At 51.0% G+C, this 21,229-nt stretch overlaps 1 protein-coding gene across 2 annotated transcripts in view; it reads right to left on the bottom strand.

The window, feature by feature from the left end:
* The window catches only part of SLC18A2 (solute carrier family 18 member A2), a 38,220-nt gene extending 17,374 nt beyond the window's left edge, over nucleotides 1-20,846 (bottom strand). Inside the window, exons 1-10 of one of the 2 annotated variants that reach the window (XM_082719192.1) lie at nucleotides 20,554-20,846; nucleotides 20,001-20,136; nucleotides 18,230-18,581; nucleotides 10,053-10,111; nucleotides 9,712-9,795; nucleotides 9,301-9,393; nucleotides 8,434-8,523; nucleotides 8,248-8,291; nucleotides 8,116-8,176; nucleotides 5,372-5,467 (exon numbers count right to left, since the gene is read on the bottom strand). In XM_082719192.1, the coding sequence (XP_082575318.1) occupies nucleotides 5,372-5,467; nucleotides 8,116-8,176; nucleotides 8,248-8,291; nucleotides 8,434-8,523; nucleotides 9,301-9,393; nucleotides 9,712-9,795; nucleotides 10,053-10,111; nucleotides 18,230-18,581; nucleotides 20,001-20,121 (1,000 nt within the window). In that variant the 5' untranslated portion in view covers nucleotides 20,122-20,136; nucleotides 20,554-20,846. The remainder of the gene's footprint in view (nucleotides 1-5,371; nucleotides 5,468-8,115; nucleotides 8,177-8,247; nucleotides 8,292-8,433; nucleotides 8,524-9,300; nucleotides 9,394-9,711; nucleotides 9,796-10,052; nucleotides 10,112-18,229; nucleotides 18,582-20,000; nucleotides 20,137-20,553) is intronic. The other variant, XM_082719193.1, reaches the window with a different exon arrangement.
* Nucleotides 20,847-21,229: the final 383 nt, after the last annotated feature.

Below are 21,229 nucleotides of genomic sequence, written 5' to 3'. Positions count from 1 at the left end.
GCTCCCACCGGGGAGGATGGCAGAGCTACGGGATTCTCTTGAAGAAACACAAGATTCTCTTGAAGAAACACAAATCTCTGTCTGAGGCAGGAGGGGGGCCATGGCACAGTGGAAAGGGGCGGTGACCGTCAGACATCTGGCCGAGAAGATAAGCCCTAGGAGAGGACCTCCTGATAAAATCGGGGAGGCCTCCAGCCTGTTATCTGACCCAGAAGGCCCAGAGCCTCTGATGAGCTTTAAGGACTTCATAAAGAAGGCTGTGTCCAGAGAGGAACCAGCCGAGGAGCCTACGCATGGCCAAGATGCACTTGGTCAGGAAAAGAAGTCAATGAGGTGGGGACATCGGACCCCACAGTGAGCAAGCCACGTGCCCCCAGGACGAGGGGCGCCTCTTGGAAACGCCTGGAAGCCCAAACCACCACGGGGAGAAGAGGCGCCCACGGTGTTGACAGCCAGCATTGGCAACAAGACAGGAAGAGCGTCTTCTCATCTTTTAGAAAACTGCTTTCCATTAACCCCCAGTTAGAAAAAGCTCTTCCCTCTGCTAAGTGCTGCGCCTTCCCTGGGAGCTTCGAGTTTCTAGGTTTCCTCTGGTAACTCCCATGCCAGGAGGTTCGGAGCTAAATTTCGGTCCTTCTACTGTCGCTGAATGTCTCCTGCTGTTTGGGGCTGGGTTTTGATTTTGTTTTGTGACATCATTTATATGCCTGAAACTCACCCTTTGCAAGCGCAGGGTCCAGTGGTTTTTAGAAGAGTCGGAGGGTTGTGCAACCATCAGCCCTATTTATTTCCAAACTACTTTTATCACCCCAAAGACGAACCCCACACCCATCAGCAGCCCACATCATCCTGCCCCGCCTAAACAATTTGGGACTTTTTAAGGAAGGAGTATTTGATGAAACAACACAGAGATTCGGTGGCACATCCAGAAGGACTGAGGTAGCGACAAGCTGGAGATGCCACCCGGAGGGACTAGAAAGTTGCCTGTGGGAAGGTTGGGGGCACTAAAAATGGCAGCTTCCCTTGGAACTGAGAGTCTCCACCCAAAGGTGGACATTTAGAAGCCGAGAGAACAATGAATAGAAAATAAATCCCCAGGGGCACCCAGGTGGCTCAGTGGGTTAAAGCCTCTGCCACCACGGTCAAGCCCCATGGCTGACTCTCTGCTCAGCAGGGAGCCTGCTTCCTCTTCTCTCTGCCCGCCTCTCTGCCTGCTTGTGATCTCTGCCTGTCCAATAAATCAATAAAATCTTAAAAAAAGAAAAGAAAAGAAATCCCCAGGAAGGATAATCAATAAATTCTTAAAGAAAAAGGTGTGTGCGCAGGGACCAGCTGCCCAGATATCCAACAATGTCCTAAAGCTCCAGGAATCAAACAGGAAATCACAGACACGGGAATTTCTGCCGACAAATGAAACAGAAGAGAGAACCCAGAGACAGACCCAAGGACACACAGTCATTTCAAGGACGATAAAGTTGGGAAATATTGGGTGTGCCCTTAGGATAACTGGCCGGTCACACAGCAAACAGTAATCCCTGGTCCTTCTCCACACCATGCGCCTAAATTAAGTCCATGTAAATCCAAGATTTTAATGTAAAAAATAAATCATAAATTAGGGGAAAATATGGATCACAAAAATAATCTTCCCGTGGGGAAGGTCTCCCCGGAGCTTCCCTTGAAATGACAAGGACCTGAAGGGGACAGACCGCTAACTCTGACCAGCAGCATCTTAGAGGTTCTGAGTGCGCGGTAAAACACATTTCTAAACTCAAAAGACATGCAACAAAATAAAGGCAATATTTGTGAAACATCTGATAAAGGATTAATAAACATACAAAGAATATTTAAAATCAGTGAGAACCCAACTCCAAAGAAAAAATGGGCAACCTATCTTAATAAGAAATGCACAATAAAGGAAATAGGCATGCCTAATAAACACATGAAAAGATGCTCAATTGCACTCAAAGAATTTGTAAAAAATAAATCAAAATGAGACACCCCCACCCAACAACCTTCTCACATATGCAACTAGGAAAGGCTGACAGTTCTTATGTTAGCGCAGCGTTACTAATTCCGGAAAGCCCACTGCACTTTCAGGAATTTGCACACAGTTCCACTTCCAATCATGAACAGAAATGCATGTAAGAATATTTTGCTACAGTATGGTTTCTAAATGGCAAAAACCAAAACTAACCTAAATGGTCAATGATAGCAGCTGGTGGAAAATTTATGGTATAACCTTAAAATAGAACAATATCCAATCATTAAGATGAATGATAGGCTTCTGGCTAAACAGGGCAGATTATATCTATAGGTTTTTCCTCCATTCCCATCCCAAATTGTTTTAATTTTAATAAAGGAACAAAAGAAAGCTCCACACCCTCCCCCTCAATGCCCAAAAACAGACGAAAAGAAAAAGGAGAAAATGCAGTGAGAAGAAGAAAGAAGCAGAGAGAGACCAGTGAGGGACACAGCAGAAAACACTGGAACCTTCTACTTGCACATGGGGCAGTCAACAAGAAGCAACAGCTTTTGTGCCTCAGAACCCAGAACATTCAGAAAAATGAAGGCTCCAGGTACTATGAATGTAAGGGAGGCTGTCAACAGGAAAGATGTTTGAAAGGCTAGTTTAAGAGACTTGGACTCCCCAGTTCTCAACTGCTCACCCTGGCAGGAGACCGCTTCGTTAGGGAAACCAAACTCAACTAGCCCAGGGGCCCCAGGCAGCATGGAGACCAGGGATAGCCTGAGACGCTGTGGCGGGAAGTGAGTGGAAGTCTTCCTACCAAATGGTAAGACGTTGTTATTTCAATGGCCCTTCCACACATACAACACCACTCAGAGTAAATATGAAAGGACTCTTCAAATTTAAGATATGAAGACACCAATTATAAAAATTCATTAGACAGTTTAGAAAATGAAAATTAAGAAATGAGCATAGGGGCACCTGGGTGCCTCAGTGGTTCAGCCTCTGCCTTCGGCTGGGTCATGATCTCCAAGTTCTGGGACCGAGCCCCATACATCGGGCTCGCTGCTCAGCGGGAGGTCTGCTTCTCCCTCTGCCTCTTCCCCTCACTTGTGTGTGAGCTCTCTCTCTCCAGTGAATAAATAAAATCTTAAAAAAAAAAAAAAAAAGAATGAAAGAAATCCCTGGAAATAAGAAAAGGCAAGATAAATGAAACGGATAAAACACAGAGGGTCCAACATTGAATCAAAAAAAACGAATAGTAGAAGAGGGAAAATAGAGTAGGGGGGAGGATTAACTAAAGAAATAATACAAAATGGTTTCCCAGAACAGAAAGGAGCAGCTTCTCTGGTGAACAGGCTAACCAAGCAAGTGTCCAGTGCAGATGAAAAAGATCCCACTGCAAAAACCATCATGGACCTACATAACCTGGAGAGGAAGAGAGCCTCCCAGCACTTACAGAGGATAGGGACTGAGACTGACACTAGCCTCCTCAACAGCAACCCTGGACACCAGAGCACAATAGGTCATTGGCCTCAAAACTGAAGAAAAGAAATCTCCAACCAAGGATCATACACTCAAATAGACTAAGTCAACCAGATAGGAGAATAAAGATGTTTATTGATATGCAGAATCTCTGAAAACTTTACCTGCTATTCACCATCTCTCAGAAAGCAGCTAGAGGATGTGTTCCATCATAATGATAGAGTAAACCAAGAGAAAGGAATATAGAGGAGAAGGATACAGGAAATAGAAGAGAGGGAAAGATACTCAAATACTGGATGACCTAGTAAGTCAGTCCAGACTGGAGCAACACAGAGTAATGTGCAACAAATCTCCACAAACAAGAAAACACAAATGGGTTGGGCTTGCTGATGTACTTGGCCATATTTAAAGGGCCTTTCCCCTCTGCCAGAGAGTCTGGGAATATGTTCATAAAGGCTACATTGAAAACTAAGAAAACGGGAAGACATGGCAATAACTAACTCTAGGAAAAACAAAAGTCTTTCCATTTTCTTAGTTTTCAATGTAGTCTTTATGGACATAAAGTCTGTAAAAAGAAATAACCATAAAACTCTCTGCAGCTCTTCTTTGAATATTTACCTAGTCACAATAATGGAAATACTGAATGCTAATCTTAACAACAAACAATATAACTTTGAAAAAAACAGAAGTTGAGAAAAACAGGTGAGTTGGCTGTTTGATATTTTCAGGGATGGCATTAAATCTCCATCTACCACGTTAGGGAGCTGGTAGACAATGTCAGATATTGGACAACTTAAAAAAAAAACAGGAGTTACACATATTATTTAGAGAAATAAATTAGCAGAAGAAAAATCTAAAAGCACTGAAGGTGATCAAATCTGAGAAAGTGGGTTGGAGATGGGGAGGCATGGAGCAAAGACTGCTGGCTTTCTCACTATAATTCTAATAATGTTATTTTATTTAAACATTAAGTACATGTGTAACTGATAAAAATTTAAATGTAATTAATTTTGAAAATTACATCAACCCATTCTGACATGAAAATATGAACAAACAAGAGGTCACCCAGTGATACAATTGGAAAGATCCCACTTGGGTTGGGCTTTTAAGCATCTCACGCATGGCGATAAATGCAGAACCATTTGGAAAAAGACACAAAACTATTAACGATGAATATCACAGAGGATTGGGCTGGCAGGAAAGATGAACATGAGATTTTAAGACCGACTTCCTTGATCTATATACTTTGTTTTTTTAATAATAAAGTATGTACTACTTTCTAAATTAGAAGTATTAAAACTAGGGGCACCTGGATAGCTCAGTGTGTTAAAACCTCTGCCTTCGGCTCAGGTCATGATCCCAGAGTCCTGGGATCGAGCCCCGTGTCGGGCTCTCTGCTCAGCAGGAAGCCTGCTTTCCCCCTCTCTCTGCCTGCCTCTCTGCCTACTTGTGATCTCTGTCAAATAAATTAACAAAATCTTAAAAAAAAAATAGTGTTAAAACTAATCCTCTTAAAACAAACAAACAAACAAAAAAAAAACTAATCCTCTTAAATCCTGCTTGTTAGCCTCTTTCACATAAATTTTATTGCTGTTCACATACATTTAACTAGTCTAATTCAGAAACATGGGGAGATGCTGAATGTATTTTTGTGCTCTCATTTCTGCCCAGATCTGATGCCTCTACGCTAATTCTGCATCCGTCAGGGATGATTAAAAAACAAAACAAAAAACAAACAAACAAACTGGAGTTGAAACAGACCCCAAAAGGCATTGCTATCCTAAGCACAGACCCCATTAAGTGTCAAACAGAAACCACCATGTTATCATCCTGATACCTGCAGCTTGACAGGGCTACAAAGATAGGACTCGCCCTGGGGACAAAAGTTCTAGAATCAGAAGCTCCCACTCCGGTCCTTACCCAGCTGCCACTTGCGGGAACACATGGTCTCCATCATCCAGATGGGCAGGGCTGGCTCCAGCATGGCAATCCCCATGTTTGCAAAGCAGATGGACCCTGCAAGGGAGGAGGAGGGTTAGTGTGCTTCTGTTTGGGGTCTTGAGCATCTCTGATGCCAAACACAGTTAAACCCCACATGCTGGGGCACCTGGGTGGCTCAGTGGGTTAGAGCCTCTGCCTTCGGCTCAGGTCATGATCCCGGGGTCCTAGGATCAAGCCCTGCATTAGGCTCCCTGCTCAGCAGGGAACCTGCTTCCCCCTTCCCCTCTCTCTGCCTATGTCTCTGACTACTTGTGATCTGTCTGTCAACTAAATAAATTAATAAATCTCTTTTAAAAATAAATAAATCAACCCCATATGCCCACAAAAGAATAATCCAGTTCTGGAGTCCCAGAACTTCTACTTTTGTGAGGAAAAGATAAATAACAGGTCAAGGGGAGAGTGAGGAGGTTGGGTTTATTATTACCATCATCACCGTTACTAAATAATAATCAAATATTAAGTTAAATCTATTAAAATGAAATACTAATAACTAAAATTAAATATTAAATTTAAACAAAGTATTAAGAAACGTTGTTTTCAAACTAGAATCCCAGAGTCATAAAGGAATTGGAGGGAGTCTCAGACTCCCTCTGACTACCCATCTCAACCTATTGATGAAGGAGTTCTAACTCATTAGCCAAGTAACTTGCCTAAGGACGCCCACCAGTGTGGGCCACCCCCAGACCACACCAGACCCCAGCAGCTGGAGGCCCCCGAGCCTGTTTTACTGGGCAATGAACACAGACATCTCTAAAGATGCTTGGGATGTCCCCAAACCCAGTGCGTTCAGTACAGGTGGGCTGTTGAGGGATTTTTTTTTTAAATCAACTAACCCTATAGGGTATTTCTGCAACTATCCATCACCACCCTGTTAACCAGAACCCTTGGTAAAGGTAGAGCCATCAGGGAAGAAACCTCCCCTGCGGTGCTGGGAGCTTCCTGGGCCGCATCCCTGGGAACCTCTAATTTGCCAGAATCCTGAGTCAAAGAACATTGTGCAACGGTGATTAAGGAGCTCACATAGTGAAGAAAGGGTTTTTTTTTTAATGCATCTTGACGTTAGAGATGGAACACAGAAAGGATGCGGACATGACTGGCTCCCGTCACCCGTCTGCTGTCTTCCCAGATTCGCAGCTGGTCTATTTGCTGTCTGTGAAGTAGGGTCAAACTGATAGTGTTGCTATGTCTCCCCTGTGACCCAGGGCCCGTACTCTGAATCCCTCCTTGTCCACCTCTCACACAGCAAACTGACACCCCGGCCCCAAACCTCCCCAGGGCCAGGCGCCAGGCACCCGGGGACGGCCCCAAGCCCCAAAGCCTGCAGCCCCGCCTTGCTCATCCCACGCCAACCTCTGGCCTAGGCAACCTGCTGCTTCCCCAGGGGGCCCTGAGTGGCATGGTAATAAAATGTTCCTTTCACTAGCACTGATCCCTCTGGGTCACTGCTCAGTCACCTTCATAAGTTAAAATCCCACCAGAACAAGTAAGATAAGCCTGACCCCCGGCTCCCTCTGCCGAGGCTGCCTGGAGATGCGGTCACCCAATAGTGCGGGATGGTTCTCTCCTCCCTGAGCCAGGGTGAGGCGGTGAGGGTCGAAGAAAGCCCCAGGCAGTGGGCGCTGGGCTGCAGGGAATCTGCTCTCACCACACAGCTCCTCACTCCGCCCGAGACAGCCCGGGCTCCATAGGTGTCTGGGCACTGGAACGGTCCCCTGATCATGCTAGGGACACAGAGAGATCCCCTGCATAAGGAAGTCACACCAGGTTCGCAGCACTGGCGCCAGCTAGCCTGATGGAGAGGGTCTAGACCAGGGTGACACCGGTGCCCCCCAACCAAATCCAGCAGCAGAAGGCCTCCAGGAAGCCGGCCTGGGGCATGACGAGGCTGAACCGGAACGCTCGCAGGTAGGGCACCGTCCGGCTCAGCGCCAGCCGCGCCTGTGACCGCTGCTTAGACCAACTGCACGCTAACCGCATCTGATGCTACTTCAGGACTGCCCTCTCCTGGCCGACCCCAATGGCCGCTGCCGACCAGGGTGCAGGCCCAGGCAGCAAAAGGCCAGCCGCCTGCCAGGCAGTCCCAGGCCCGCCTCACGGAGAGGGTCTTGGCAGGACAGCTTCTTGGATAAATGAGGCCCATTATCCTCCCACAAACCATAGAACCGGGGCTTCCTCTGAGCCCATCTAGGCCAAGCCCCCGAAGCTGGAACCTTCTATAGACAAAGGGGGTTTCCTAACAGCCTGGCCAGTGCTGCACAGCGTGACGGCTCCACGGGAAGGCAGCTGTCCCCTGGGGCTCTGCCGTCAGCCCTTCCTCATGCACGGCCAGGTCAGTCAGACCGCCCGCCCACGATGCCTGCAGTGAGGCCACCAACTCCCTCCTGAAGTTCAAGGCCCAACAGTGACAGCCACCGACACAAACAAAACTCTGGGTCAGGGCATCTTCGTGACCCAGACGTCTGTGCCGCAAATGAACACCAGGAGAGGAACTTGGCTGAGGGTCGGAGATTAATGGTGGAAGAAAGTCATTCCTTGTGACGCAGGTAGAGCCCCTGGGCTGCTCATGACTCTCTACGGCCCAGCGTTCTGGTTCTCCCTGGTTCTCACCATCCACCCCCCACGCCTGGGTGGAGAAGACTCGGGGAGACGGAGGGCAGTTTCACCTGCGGCGATGAGGATATACGGGTCCTTCAGCAGAGTGGTTAGCGGCGTCCCCTTCTGGCTCTGTCAGCAGAAAACAGGGGTTAGAAAGGTGGATGTGGCCACCGCCGCACGCTCCTTCCCCAGGGGCTTACCTCTGGCTGGACCCGGGACGGCTGGAGCACGAAGAGCTGAATAGCTACAGGCCGGGGGGGGGGGAGGGGAAAAAAAAGAAAAGAAAAAAGAAAGAGGTGTGGGCACAAGCACCTGCTGAAGTGGGTCACCTGCTGACACAGGTCACGGCCGCCAAGGTCATGGCCAAGGTGCCCACATGGACTCACCTCCATCCAAGAGCACCAGGGCAGCCAGCACCAGGAATGGAGCGGTCTTGCCCACAAACTCGTAGAGCACACTCCCAAAGGGGGGGCCCACTGCAAGGAAGAGAGAGAGGCTGGCGCCAGGCCCTGGGACTGATCCCCGCACCCCCCCCCCTCCGCACCCACTCCACCAGAACCATCCATTTGTTCCTTGAGTTTGAGTCTGTACTTTGTTCCAAAAACTATTTGGGCCGGCCACCCTACATTCTATTCAGGTCAAGTTGCCCTTTCAATTTCTCCAAGCGGTACTATACCCAAGACATGGGCAAGAGCATATCAAGGTCACCCCAAAAGTAAAGACCAGAGAGAAACCAGACCCAGGTCACACAACTGTGCTGCTTAAGGAGCACAGGAAAATGGGTCAGCGAGAACCTTGGTCCTTATCAACCAGCATGGGCAGAACTTCGGGCTCCCACGTGAAGCCCGGGAATGCGACAGAGAAGGCAGAGGACCCAAGACTCCCCTCCGCCAGCCGGGACGGGGGAGAGACAGACTTGGAAGGTAGCACGGTGGGAAGGTCCTCGGGAGGGATGCTAACCCAGAGAAGGCCCGAGAGAAAGGAGCTTTGCAGACTGTCCTGTTTCAGCCTTCATTTTACATCTGGACCGGTGAAGGTCTGGGATTTTTTTTTTTTTTTTTTTGCCCAAGGTCACCCAGCAGGCTGGGAGGTGGAGGCAGGGGAGCCCACACCCTCCCAGGTCAGGAAGGTCCCACCAGTTTTCACAGGCTCCGTGAACGTAGGGGATAACAAGCAAATGAACTCCGAGTGGACTTGGGGAGCACTGGGGCCCTCCTCCCACAGCAGACAGGCCTCCAGGTGCCCTTGCCCACCTAGCACTCCCATGGCCAGGCCTCCCAGGGCGATGCCCATGGCATTGCCTCGCTCTTCGTCATCTGTGTACACACTGGCCAGCATGCCCATCCCTAAACAGGAGAAGAGACGGTCAGCAGTCAAGCTCTCCGGGGAGCACCCAAATAAATCATCGGTGACTCATCGCCCTCCCTCTCCGACCCAGACCTGTGATCTCCCAAATTGGCCAGATTCACAGAAATGGAAGACCAAGCCGAAGCCAAGGAAAAACCAGTACCCTCCCTAAGCACCCCTCCCCAGGCACCATCGCGAATCTCATGATTCCCTACATTATTCCAGCTAATTCTGCAAGGGGCCGGCCAGCCGGGGCAAGGCTGATGCCCCCGCCCCCGCCCCGGGGCCCTGACTTACTGGGGCTTTTGCACACCTACCGGCTACAGACGAGCAGGAGGAGCCGATGCCCTGTAGCGACCTGGCGATGAGCAGGAAGGCGTAGCTGCTAGAGAAGGCGAACACTGCCGAGGGAGCGGCCCGGCCGCGTGTCAGTGCCAAGCTGACACCGGGACCTCCCACCCCCAGCTCGCATGGGCATGTGAAGCCAGTCCTTAACCTGATGGTGCTTTTGTGCCATGAACTGCTCGACTGACCCCCTTCTGCAACTGTGGCCAATACACAACACCCTAAACCCAGGGCTGCAGCCTCGATTCCCAGTGTGGGGTCCTCGGAGCCCATCCCATGACCCGCGCACAGAAGGCAAACAGCAGACACTTACTAATTGTTGACACAAACATGATGCAGAATCCCGCAAACATTGGAATTGGGTAGCCAATTCTGCAAAAGAGAAGCATGGGGAACGTTTGGCAACCTTCTGTATTTTTCTAAGGCTTTATACGGAGTCTCTCCTGCCTACCCTTTGGGATCAGGCGGATAAGTGTTTGGTCAACTTTTCTGAAAATTCATATAGTTGGTGCTTCCTGTGTGACCTTTCCTTGTTTGACTACCTCGACCGTGAATACATTTCACGATTGCCACTCTGAACAGAAATTTCTCTGCAATAAATGTTAACACAATATTGGCAAGTAACACAGAGCATGTCTAAAATATACAACAATTCTTTAATTAATTACTGTCTTTGCTAGAGATTCTCCAAAGGGACAGTGGCAACCGAATGAGTCCAGTAAAAGCTCATCAAGTGATTCAACTGGCGGCAGAGACAATGGGACTACATCTCAGAGGCGCTGGGATGCAAGAAAATATTTGAGTCTATCTCCACGTTGACCTCAAAGAGACCAGCCTAGAAAAATAGGCCTCGTTTTCTGTGCAAAAATTCAACACCTTGATTGCTCACAAAGACCACAATCCATACAGGGCTCTACCCCCAGGGTGGACAGGGGTGGTGGGAAAACCCTGCCTGGTCTTTGGGTATCACAGCGGCCCACCCATGGGAGCCGAGCTGGCCACCGCCCACCTGCCTGCACAGGAGGGAGGACAGAATGAGATACGGATGAGCAACTGCTACCAGGGGACACAGAAGAGGCTCCAGAGAGTGTTTCCTCCCTCACTCTCTTCCTTCTTTCCTCTCTGTGCCGGCAGGCAAGCAGACCGCTTGGTTCCTGCCTAGGCTTGGGAACGGAGAGTGAAGGCAGCTTCTTGGTCCCTGCTGCCTTGGGAGGGGGTTCAACGCTGGCTGAGCAGCCATGCTCGAGGAAGAACAGCCCAGAACATCTCCAGGCTCCGTGTCCTCCCACCCCCAAACCTTCCCACCCCCAGACGCTCCTGGACAGGAGCCAAGTGACGACCAAGGAGTCTTGAGTCCGCAGCCACGCAGCCTGGAAGGGCTCTTCTCTTCACCACCTCCCCAGGAAGCCAAACGGCGTATGTGGCTTTAAATAGAATCTTTCCAAAAGTTCCTGGTCATACTCACCCCCCACACATACACCTTTTTTTTTTTAACTGCTTCATGTGCTCCAGAAACTAGCAAAAATACAAATAGCATCTCAAAATCATGCCAGATTCCCAGACAGCCCTCCTCCTACTGTCCCATGCAAAACTTCCCTTACTATGACATGAGATGAGCTTGTAATTCACCAGGTGGGGCTCAGAGCCAACCAGGCAAACAGCAAGGATGCCAGCTCCAACAGCAGCTCAGATGGGCATCAAATGGAAGGGTCTCTAACCTCAGCTAGCTGAGAGCTGGCTGCTCTGTGCTCTTTACTCACTTAGGCAAAAGAACCCCATTTACAATCCCAAGCCCTACACAGCTCTGCTGGATACTGAATTAAAAAACTTCCAGGAGGTTCAGAGAAGAGAACTCACAAGCAGTTCATTTTTCCCAGCAACTCCTCTACATCCTGGGGGAAGAATGGAATATGGCAATGCTCGTAGCTGCCCTAGAATAAACACAGGTTTCTCTCCCCCTTTCAACACACTCCTTGGAAAACAATGTATTTGTCAAAGCTGGTGGAAATACCAGGGCCATGACACTCAGTCTGCAGCCCTGATAACTGGCCAGGGCCACCTGGCAGGACACATCTTGAGTAGCTTCTTACCAGGAGGCTCTGGCATTCCCAAGGCCATAAGTAGGAAGCTAGCGAGAGGGTCCCTTGTGATTCCCACTGGCAGGACCCTCATTTTTCAGATGACTACATTGAGGGCCGGGAATCTAAGTAACTTGCCCCAAACTCAGGATAACAGGCCTATGTTGAGTGCCTGGGATGTGTCCAGTCCTGCTGGCATATACTTACATGGGGACGTCCGTTACAGGAGCGTGGGATCACACCGCATATGGTTGGTCTATCGTTCAACAGTAGGGAGCTCCATGCCCACAGGGGTATGTGCTTATATAGGATTCTTGATCCCAAACCCAGGTGCTGCATTTGCCTTAAAACCACTGCAGCTATGCCTTTTTTGTTCTTGGTTTTTTTTTTTTTAATCCCTTTGGCATTTTAATAAGCACATAGGGAATAACCACATGGTCAAACTGGAAAGAAACTCAGAGGCTGGCCACTCCAAACCCTCATGCTGGATGACAGAGCAGAGGTTCAAAGACAGAGTGGCTCACCATGGTGACAGATCGAGCCAACCATTCCGGATACCACGGGCTCACGCGTTTCCTTCTCATTACCAGACACTCATGCCCCCTATACTTTCAGTGCCCACCAGACCTCTGATTGTGCTACCCAGTAGAAAGTACTAGGCAGCATCTCTGCCCCGGGGCTCAGGCCCAAGTCAGCAGGGCACAATGGGCATATCCTGGAGCCCTCCACCTTCCGATTCTTCTGCCCCAGCCCCCCCAACCAACGCCCACCTCCAAAGGAAAGTTGTCCAAGGCCCCAGGGTCACTGAGTGATGGGCCGATCACCAATGCCCTTTCTCCTTCCCCACAATGTCTCCTAAACAGAGACTCAAGTGACATTAGTCATGAAGATCTGAGTCAGTCTCTCATCTCAGCGCTCGGCAGAGCTACATCTGATAGAGCAAACCTTTGGCGAAATATCCCATTACTCTCCCCTTGTGCGTCATCCCAGCCCACGGCCACCCTCTGTAGGGCATCAGGGAGCAGTTAATCCAATCGAAATAAGACTAAGAGTCATATATTGAATCCCCAGGAAAAAGTGCAAAGCAATAAAAGTTCTGTTCATTATATATACCTACGCACCAGTGGAGAAACTCCACAGTCCCTAAAACATCACGGAAAATCAATACCTTTTTCTTTAATACAACTAGCTTATCTTTGCCATAGAGACCAATGCAAGCCCAATTCTCAGGGCTGTTAAAACTCGGGCTCCCTCTGCCTGACACAGAGTAGGGGACCCAGAAGGGTACAAACGACGTCATATGAGACAAGACGTGGCATCTCCCTTTTCAATGATCTTCTGAAAGGTGGCACAGCAAACTTCAGGAAAGAGAGGGACTCCCGACATTTGCTGAAACGCACTAGACGGCTGACGTCCATCATTTCATAGGCAAAAAAAATTCTTAGGTTTAGCCCTTAGGTCTGTCATGTTCAGCTAGGAGATGCACGGAGTGAGGGTGCAAGCGGGGGTTTCTGACTTTTGTGGGGGTCACCCCCATTCCCTGCCACACAGCTCAAGTGGGGGATTGGCTCCCGTGAGAAGCCCCCGATTTCACAGGCAGCTTCTCTCCATTTCAGAAGCGAAGACTCGATCACCCCATCCTAACAACATCTAGGACAGGAGATTCCTCTCCAGAAGAGCTGGTTTCCCTGTCCGCGGAGGAACTGAAAAGGTCACTGCTTATTCCCGTAAAGCCAACTGCAGACCAGCGGCTGAAGCGAAGGAGAAAAGAATCACCCGCCTTCTGTGGCCACTCTGTGCCCTGCGGCTCCCTTCTTGTCATTCAGATGTGGGCTAAGATTTGTGAGGACAAATAACCGGCTTTCAAAGACACGAGGTAACTATGGAAATAAGCCACTGATGCTGGCTTGATAAAAAGCAGACCAGGGAGCAGAGGAGGACCGAGGGAGGAAGCCAGGGGCGCTGAGCCCCAGCACCCCAAGTTAACGCTTTCCCCAGCCATCCGGTGCATCTGGAATAGCTCTTGGTTCTCGAGAGGCAGCTACTACGGAAGCGAGGGGAGACCATGGCGCCCCGTTCTTAACTCGATTTGTGGGGAGAGACATAAAAGTGCTGTTACAGTGTGTGTCTACCTGGAACTTTCCTGGTAGGTCTGCATATGCCTCAGTTTCACTCACGGGGCTAGAGGACAACAGATACTACCAGCTGAATTCCTTCTACCCCTCCCTAGATGCACAGCTGCTGTCGTGAGATGAATAAACAGAATCAGAAGTCACACAAGCCTCAAAGATAAAAATCAAGTCAACCAAGGCGCATGGAACCCGCGAGCTTTGGAAAGTGTGCTGGTGGATATGCAAGCACCACCCTTGCCAAAAATCAAAGGTCTTCCGTTCCCTCTCTGGGCACCCGTTTTTTCAATAAAAATATTAACACCTGAAGATGAAATCAAACAGGAATAAAACTTGCATATTAGCAACCCAATGGGCAAGTAAACATTTCTCAGGAAGTGTCATTTGTTACTTTCAGGGTTTGAAAGGAGGACTCTTAGCCAATACTTACAACAGCAGACAGGCAGCCCGCCTCCCGTGTCACTGGCCTCTAGAGCCACTCAGACAGCGGCATCTTGACCGTGAATAGGAGGGTCCGGCCGTGACACGTGTGAGGGGTGGGTCCCAGCTGCAGCAAAGGGCTCCAGAAAGGAGAGGCTCCAACCAGCCTCGCGGGAGCTTCCCTAGTCTTTGGGGATGTAGGAGGCCTTTCGTTTCCCCACTGTCAGACGTCACCACATGTCCCCATGTCCCCACATGTCCCCACGGCGGACATGCTGGCAAGCAGTGCCAGATCCCACCAGGGGCTAGAAAAAGATTTCTTCCACGTCCAAAAAAACCACACTGATTTTTTCTAAACTCCCCACTCGATGATTAAAAACAGCCATCATGGGGCATCTGGGTGGCTCTGTTGGTTAAGTGTCTGGACTCTTGCTTTCAGCTCAGGCCATGATCTCAGGGTCCTGACATCGAGTCCCAGGTCCGGCTCTGTGCTCAGCCAGGAATCTGCTTGACATTCTCTCTCCCTCTACCCTTCCCCCAGCTCATGCGCACATGTTCTCTAATAACTAAACCTCTTTAAAAAAAAAAAAAGTATCAATCAACAACTCACTGTTTAGGCTTTTACTTTCACCGGCTCAGCCTGGTACAATCAGAGAGAGCCCCAACAGATGCAGGGAGGACAGATTTTGACGGGCACTGTGGATCCTGAGACGTGAACTGTAAAAACTGTAAATCATGGAGCAGGTGGAAAGAACAGGAAGGGAAGAAGACACCCAACAGAGTCTGGGCACTGGCTCTGCCCTGTGCTGCCCAGGGCGGATGCCTTCTCTTCCCGAGTGGTAAACTCCTTTCCCTACAAAATGGTAGGACCGGCCCCAAAGCCCTCGATCAAGTCCCTTCCAGCTCTGAGGCTCCAGGCTTTTAACCACTGGTTCCTTAATCAGAAACATAATAACCAACCGTAAAATGCTGTATTAAACACATTTGTTCACAACCCTGAAAGTGGGAGTGACACAACTTGTTCATAATTGAGAGTGCAATTGGCACGAATCACGTCAAAAGACTATATCCTCTGCAGGCGCTCACCAGGGCAAGTCCTCTAAAGCAAAAGGAATGGATCCGTCTCTGAGCAGAGCTGTGGGACACCCAGAAATGCCGCAAGTTCCCAAAATTCGTATCTACCGGGCTTGGAAAATACTGAAAAATGCACAAAAACCAGGGTCATTTTGGAGGGACAATCACTACATCAATATTATAACTCGATTGCATTTCCATATCATAGGGCAGCACGAGAGAAGCTTTTCAATTTGCTGACTAGCTGGGGGAACCCGTTAGGGATTACAGGTTTGCTCTAAATTGTAAAGTGGATTACCCATCATAAGAATAGACCGAATTTCACAGGTCACAAAACAAAATTAGGTTTCTGTTGGAAGGCTTTTTTTCTTTTCTTTTCTTTTTTTTTTTTTTTTTTTTTTTTTTTTTTTTGAGCCCCAAACAGGAGCCTTGGGTGGCTACAGTCTCAAAGCCTCTGGAGTATTTAATAGGGGAAAAGGTCTCACCGGCTTTAAACAAGCTTCTTCCCCAGGGTGTAAGCAAAGCATTAAAAACAAAAATGGGATTTAAAAAAAAAACTTTTCCTTTGCCATTTGCATGTGGATGATTGAACGCTCATGCCAGTTTCTGAACACTGTGTTACACTCCTCAGCTAGGACGACTGGTGCCCAAGTGACTGACAAGGCATTATTACAGTAATGTCTTCAATTTTGCTCATATAGCCTTTGAGCTGTTCGCTTTCTCGGAACACAAAACCCGGAGACGTGTTCTGCAATTACACCAGATGCATTTTAAGAAGCACTCTTGGAGGTGGAGAAAAACAACCCTGCGATGGCTGTTTGGTTTTCCTCCTGAAGGAGAAGGACACCTGCAAATGGCGCCTTGATAACCCTGCTTCGAGGTGGGCTCCCAGTCAGCCCGTCCTTGCGAGGCTCCCGTGCTCAGCCCGTGTTAACCCGCAGCTTCATAACGCTGCTTGACACAGACAGCGGGGGTGGGGCTTGGGATTGTTGAAATTTATTCAGGGGCACCACTACCCTGCCCAGAGAGTCAGGCTGCAAAAGCTTAAAATGGGTTTCCAGCCGAGTGGCCACCAGTAGGTGACCGTAACCTGTGTGCGCGTCTCGGGGCTACCTGTGGGGGGTGGGGGGAGTCAGATCCGCCTCTCTGAGCCTCTGCCACCACCCCACGGCCCCCCCACTCAACAAACCTCCTCTTCTCTGTCCCAGAGCAGGCCCCCTTCTCACAAGGGCCCTGTGCTTGCTTTAATGCCGTCGTTACAGTCTCGAGATGCTCAATAATATTTGAACAAAGAGTCCTGTGAGTAACAAAGCCGGGCCTGTTTCCCCTACTGCAGACCAGAGCCTGGGTCAAGGTAAAGATGTCCCTGCTCCCAGCCTCCACAGGGTGCCAGGCTGACCTACTGCAACCTGGGCTTGGCTCCCAGACTCTTCAACTTGGTTTTGGAACCTCTAGTGGCTCCCAAGTGTCCCCTAACCCTGAACAAAACCCCCCTCCTCTCTCGGCCTGGCCCTTGGAGTCTCTTCCCACCTTGCCCTAGCCCATCCCGCTTGCCCTGCCTTCCTTATTCAGAGCCCACCCCCACCCCCAGGCCTCCGGGCACCCCCCTCTCTACCATTTTACTGCCTTGAGGGCCACGGTGAGCACATGGCAACCCACCGGCCCCCACTCGCACCATGCCAGCTCCCCCTCTTTGCAGCCAATGTCCGCAGGGGCTGCCTCTCCCTTTTCTCAGCAAGCCCCCCCGTCCTCAGCATTGAGCCCCCAATGTACCAGGCAGAGCTGGGCCACCTTGGCTGTGATGGCCCAGCCAGGTGGCCACTGACAGTGGAAATGGGAACAATTATTCAAAATTAGGAGATGGTTAAAAAAAAAAAAAAAAAGTCCAGAGCATCCAGATGAACCTAAAGCTAGCTTGGGGTATTACTTTGGGCATTATTGGCTGGTTTGACTCATCCAGAAAACAGCCTCGCTTTTCTCTTTGTGCATGTGGACCCAGCTCAGTAACGGGCCGGGGAGCTGTTTACACTTCCCATGGCCTCAGCATTCTAGAAGATTCCATCTACTTAGCAGGAATACTGGTCTTTCTCCACATTCCCCACATGCCACACCCCATCTTGAGGCTTCACCACGTCCGCTGGAAACCAAACCACCCTCGCTCTCTACAGGGAAGTGGATGACCCGAGGGAGAAGACCAGACAAAGCCGAGTGACATACAGAATCCAATGATGATGCCCCGGCGTCTGCAGAGCTCCTGCTGCCCCGGGGCGAGTCTGGCAACTGCACTAATGAAATCCGGCATGTAGACAGAATCCAAGTTCTCCCACTTGGGGAGGGTCCCTTTATTTTCCTTCAAAGGTTTCTTACCTTCTGACCAACAGAGGGGGCAACAAATGCGCAATCGTGATGAAGGAAAGAAACAAAAGGAAGAGGAGATGGTCTCTCCCCGGCTCACCCACCACCGCTGCTTTTCTACCTTCTGATGAGTGAACAAGAAACAGAACCCCAGGGAGAAATAACCTGGGAACGATAGAAATATAAAACCCCTTGGCCAGGGGTGCCTGGGTGGCCCGGTCGGTTAAGCTCCGGCTCTTGCATCGTGCTCAGGGTCATGGGATCGAGCCCCGCGTGGGGCTCTGCACTCAGTGCTGAGTCGGCTTTGGATTCTTTCTCCCGGGTCCCCCTCTGCTCCTCCCGACATGGGCGCACGTGTGCTCTCAAATAAATAAAAATCTTTTTTAAAAATTCAAAGCAAAAAAACCCTCCTTGGCCAAAATAACGGAGCCTACCTGTTGGTCAACATTCCTATGAAGGGATTGGTGAGGAGCTGGACGGTGGCTTTAGAGGCGAAGAGGAGGCCCACTTGCACGTTTTCGTTCAGGAGGTCCTTGTCCTCGCTGGGACAGTCTGAAGGCGCAGTGGAGGTGTTCGTCACTGTGTGCTGCGTGGCGGCCGGCCGTAGCAGCCCCCTGTGAAGCTCTCGGGTGCTGTTTCCCGTGACCATGGTGGCGTTGTCGTAGTAAGAGAAGATGCTCTCGAAGCTGCCTGAGGTGGAGGCCGTGAGCACGGGCTTGGCAGTCTGGACCTCGGAGCTATTTTTCTCGTGATTAATGCTGTACAGGTAGCTCGGAATGATAGGGACTGTGGACAAAACACAACGGGGAGGCTGCGGCTGCAAGGAAGCCCCCCTCCCCAGGTCAAAGGGCTGCAAAGCTGCGGGCACATCGAATGCCACAGGAGGCCCAGACAGGTCTGCCCCTGGGAGCCCCCCCCCCCACGTGCTGAGCTCCGGGGAGAAAACAAAGCCCCAGGAGGCTGTGAGAGCTCCGGCTCCTTTCGGGACCAGCTCCTGTGCAGAAGGGACCTGCCTGGGATTCTGCGCCAATGTGGGACGTCTCCTTGACGGGGTTCCCTTCCAGGAATAGGTTAGGAAAGCAAAACGGGGTCTGAAGTCTATTCAGGGCTGACCTGGGGGTCAACGCGAGCTCTTCCGAGAGAGGCTCAGAAAGACCTTTCAGTCCGTGAATCCAGGAAATAGAAATCAAAATTTCATGATGGGACTTAGGGGAAGATAAACCCACAGGAAGTAATAATTTGGAAATTCTGCAACAGGCCCGCTTCATGTACGACTTGAGTGGGAGTCCACAATTTCTCATACAACCTGGAAAGTGTAAAAATTCCTGAGACCTCTATAAAGGCAAAGGAAAATTGATGTAAAAGCAGCCGTGGGCATGTGTAGGACAACAGATCATTCAACACAAAGGAAAGGCGAGGTCCTTGTTACTGAACTCCGAGGAGCCCGGCTACTCTGGTAATCCTGAAGGTGAGAACCGGCAACGGAGAGGAGTGGAATAACCCACGCCTGAGAATATGAATTAATATACATATATATATTCATTAAAAATTTGGACATTAAGGAAAAATGCACCAAACACTCTGCTATTAATGGGGCTAATTAAGAGACCTGGATTTTAATTGTTTATCAAAAAATCCACTATAGGGAAAAGACTGAAACCAACACTGTTCAAATTGCTTTTGAAAAGATCCTGAAACGTTCCAATCTCCAGCCACCCACTGATAAGGTATATTTATGTGTCACTTCCTTCTTTGCAGAGAGGGATGTTGACTTGTTCCTTTAAATGTGAGGTTGAATTGTTAACCCACATTGCGGGCCGGCAGAATAATTACTTTAACATTATTTTGAACACCAGGGACTGGCTGGTTCTTAGTAGGAATCTTTCTCATCGTGGTCTAAGTAGGCAGGGGGAAGCAGGAAATTATCAGGAGGAAACACAAGTTCTGGGTCTTAACAAGATGCCACATTCTTTGACCTGACCACCAGAAAAACGAAGCCACAAAAAAAAAAAAAAAAAAAAAAAGGCAGAAAAACGAAGCCACAAAACGCGGCTGCAGGGCGGCAGACTCGGGAAGGGGAGGAAGGAGAGGTTTTTGCAAAATGTGTCCTCCCGACTTTCCCGGAGCGCGCTCAGATGGGAGTGTGGGGCGGGGAACACCCAGGGAAGGGGTCCCCGGGGCGGGGGCCGCGCAGTCCGTACGTACCCACGACGGTGAGCAGCATGTTGTCCAGCAGCAGCGCCAGGAACACGATGAACAGGATGAGCTTCCGCGAGTGACGGCTCTCCAGGAGCCAGCGGAGCAGCGCCAGCTCGCTCAGGGCCATGGCTCCGTGGCGGGGCTGCGGGCGCGGCGCGCGGTGAGGGGCCGCGGCCGGCCGGGGGGTCCCCGCACCCGCAGCTCTCCGACCTCGTCCGGGCAGGAGGAGCGGCCCCCGAGCCGCGCGCCCCGTCGGGTCCCCGACGTCCCACTCTCGGCTCACCTGCGGCGGCGGCGTCCTCCGGGCACCCGCCCTCCCGCCCAGGACGCCCGCGGGCGCCGTCGGGGCCCGAACCTGGGGCCCGCGGGCTGCCGCCCCGCTGTCCACCGCCCCCGAGGTCCCCCTTCTCCCATCGGGCGCTCGGGAGGCGCCGCGGAACCCCGCGCCCCGTGCGTCCGGCGCCCCGGCTCGCCGCGGAGACCCCCGCGCGGCGCTGGCGTTCGTCCCCGCTCGCCGCCGGACCCCGCTGTCCCCGCGCCGCGCCGCCTCCCCCGTTACCTCGGGGTCGCCTGCGGCTGTCCGCCCTGTGCCGTGGGCTCCGTCCGTCCGCGCGGCTCCCGGTTGCGTCTCCGCCCCAGCGCCCCGCCGCCGCCGCCGCCGCCGCCGCAGCTCACTTTACCCGGTCCGGCTCTGACGTCACGGCAGCTGGGGGCGGGAGGGCGCCACCTTCCAGAACCGGCCTCGGCGCCCCCGCCCAGACCTGCGCGGGCCTCCGGGGATCTGCGTCTGGGCCATCCCAGGTGGCCTGGGTGAAGCGGCCGGGGAGCCAAGGGAAGAAGATCAGGGGCCCCAGAGCGAGAGGTCAAGGGTCCTGAGGTTAAGGTCAGAGCCAAGATTACAGCTTTCACCCCCAGGAAGGGGCTGCAGCTGCTCTTGGAGACTCACTGCCCCTGAGATTGGCCTTGAGAACATGAAGGCTGCCGGATGAGAATGCCAGGGAAAGGGGTCACAGGGTGTTGGGAGACAGGGACACATCTCTTTCCAGGGAAGCCACTCAGAACCCCACCATTCCTCTCCTCTCCCCCGGGGAGCATGAAGCAGGGTGCCACTTGGAACCTTTGACTGGCAGGTCCTTGGGTCCCCTCAGGTTGGGGTGGGGAAACAGGAGGAAAGGGGACACCTCCCACAGTCACCCCCCCAGTAGGAGAGGAGACAGAAGACTCCAGCCCCAGAG

The sequence above is a fragment of the Mustela nivalis genome, assembly GCF_964662115.1.
Source record: "Mustela nivalis genome assembly, chromosome: 2".
Taxonomy (NCBI): Eukaryota; Metazoa; Chordata; class Mammalia; order Carnivora; family Mustelidae; genus Mustela; species Mustela nivalis.
The sequence above is the reverse complement of the archived record's forward strand: the minus strand, read 5'-3'. Positions and strand labels throughout refer to the sequence as shown.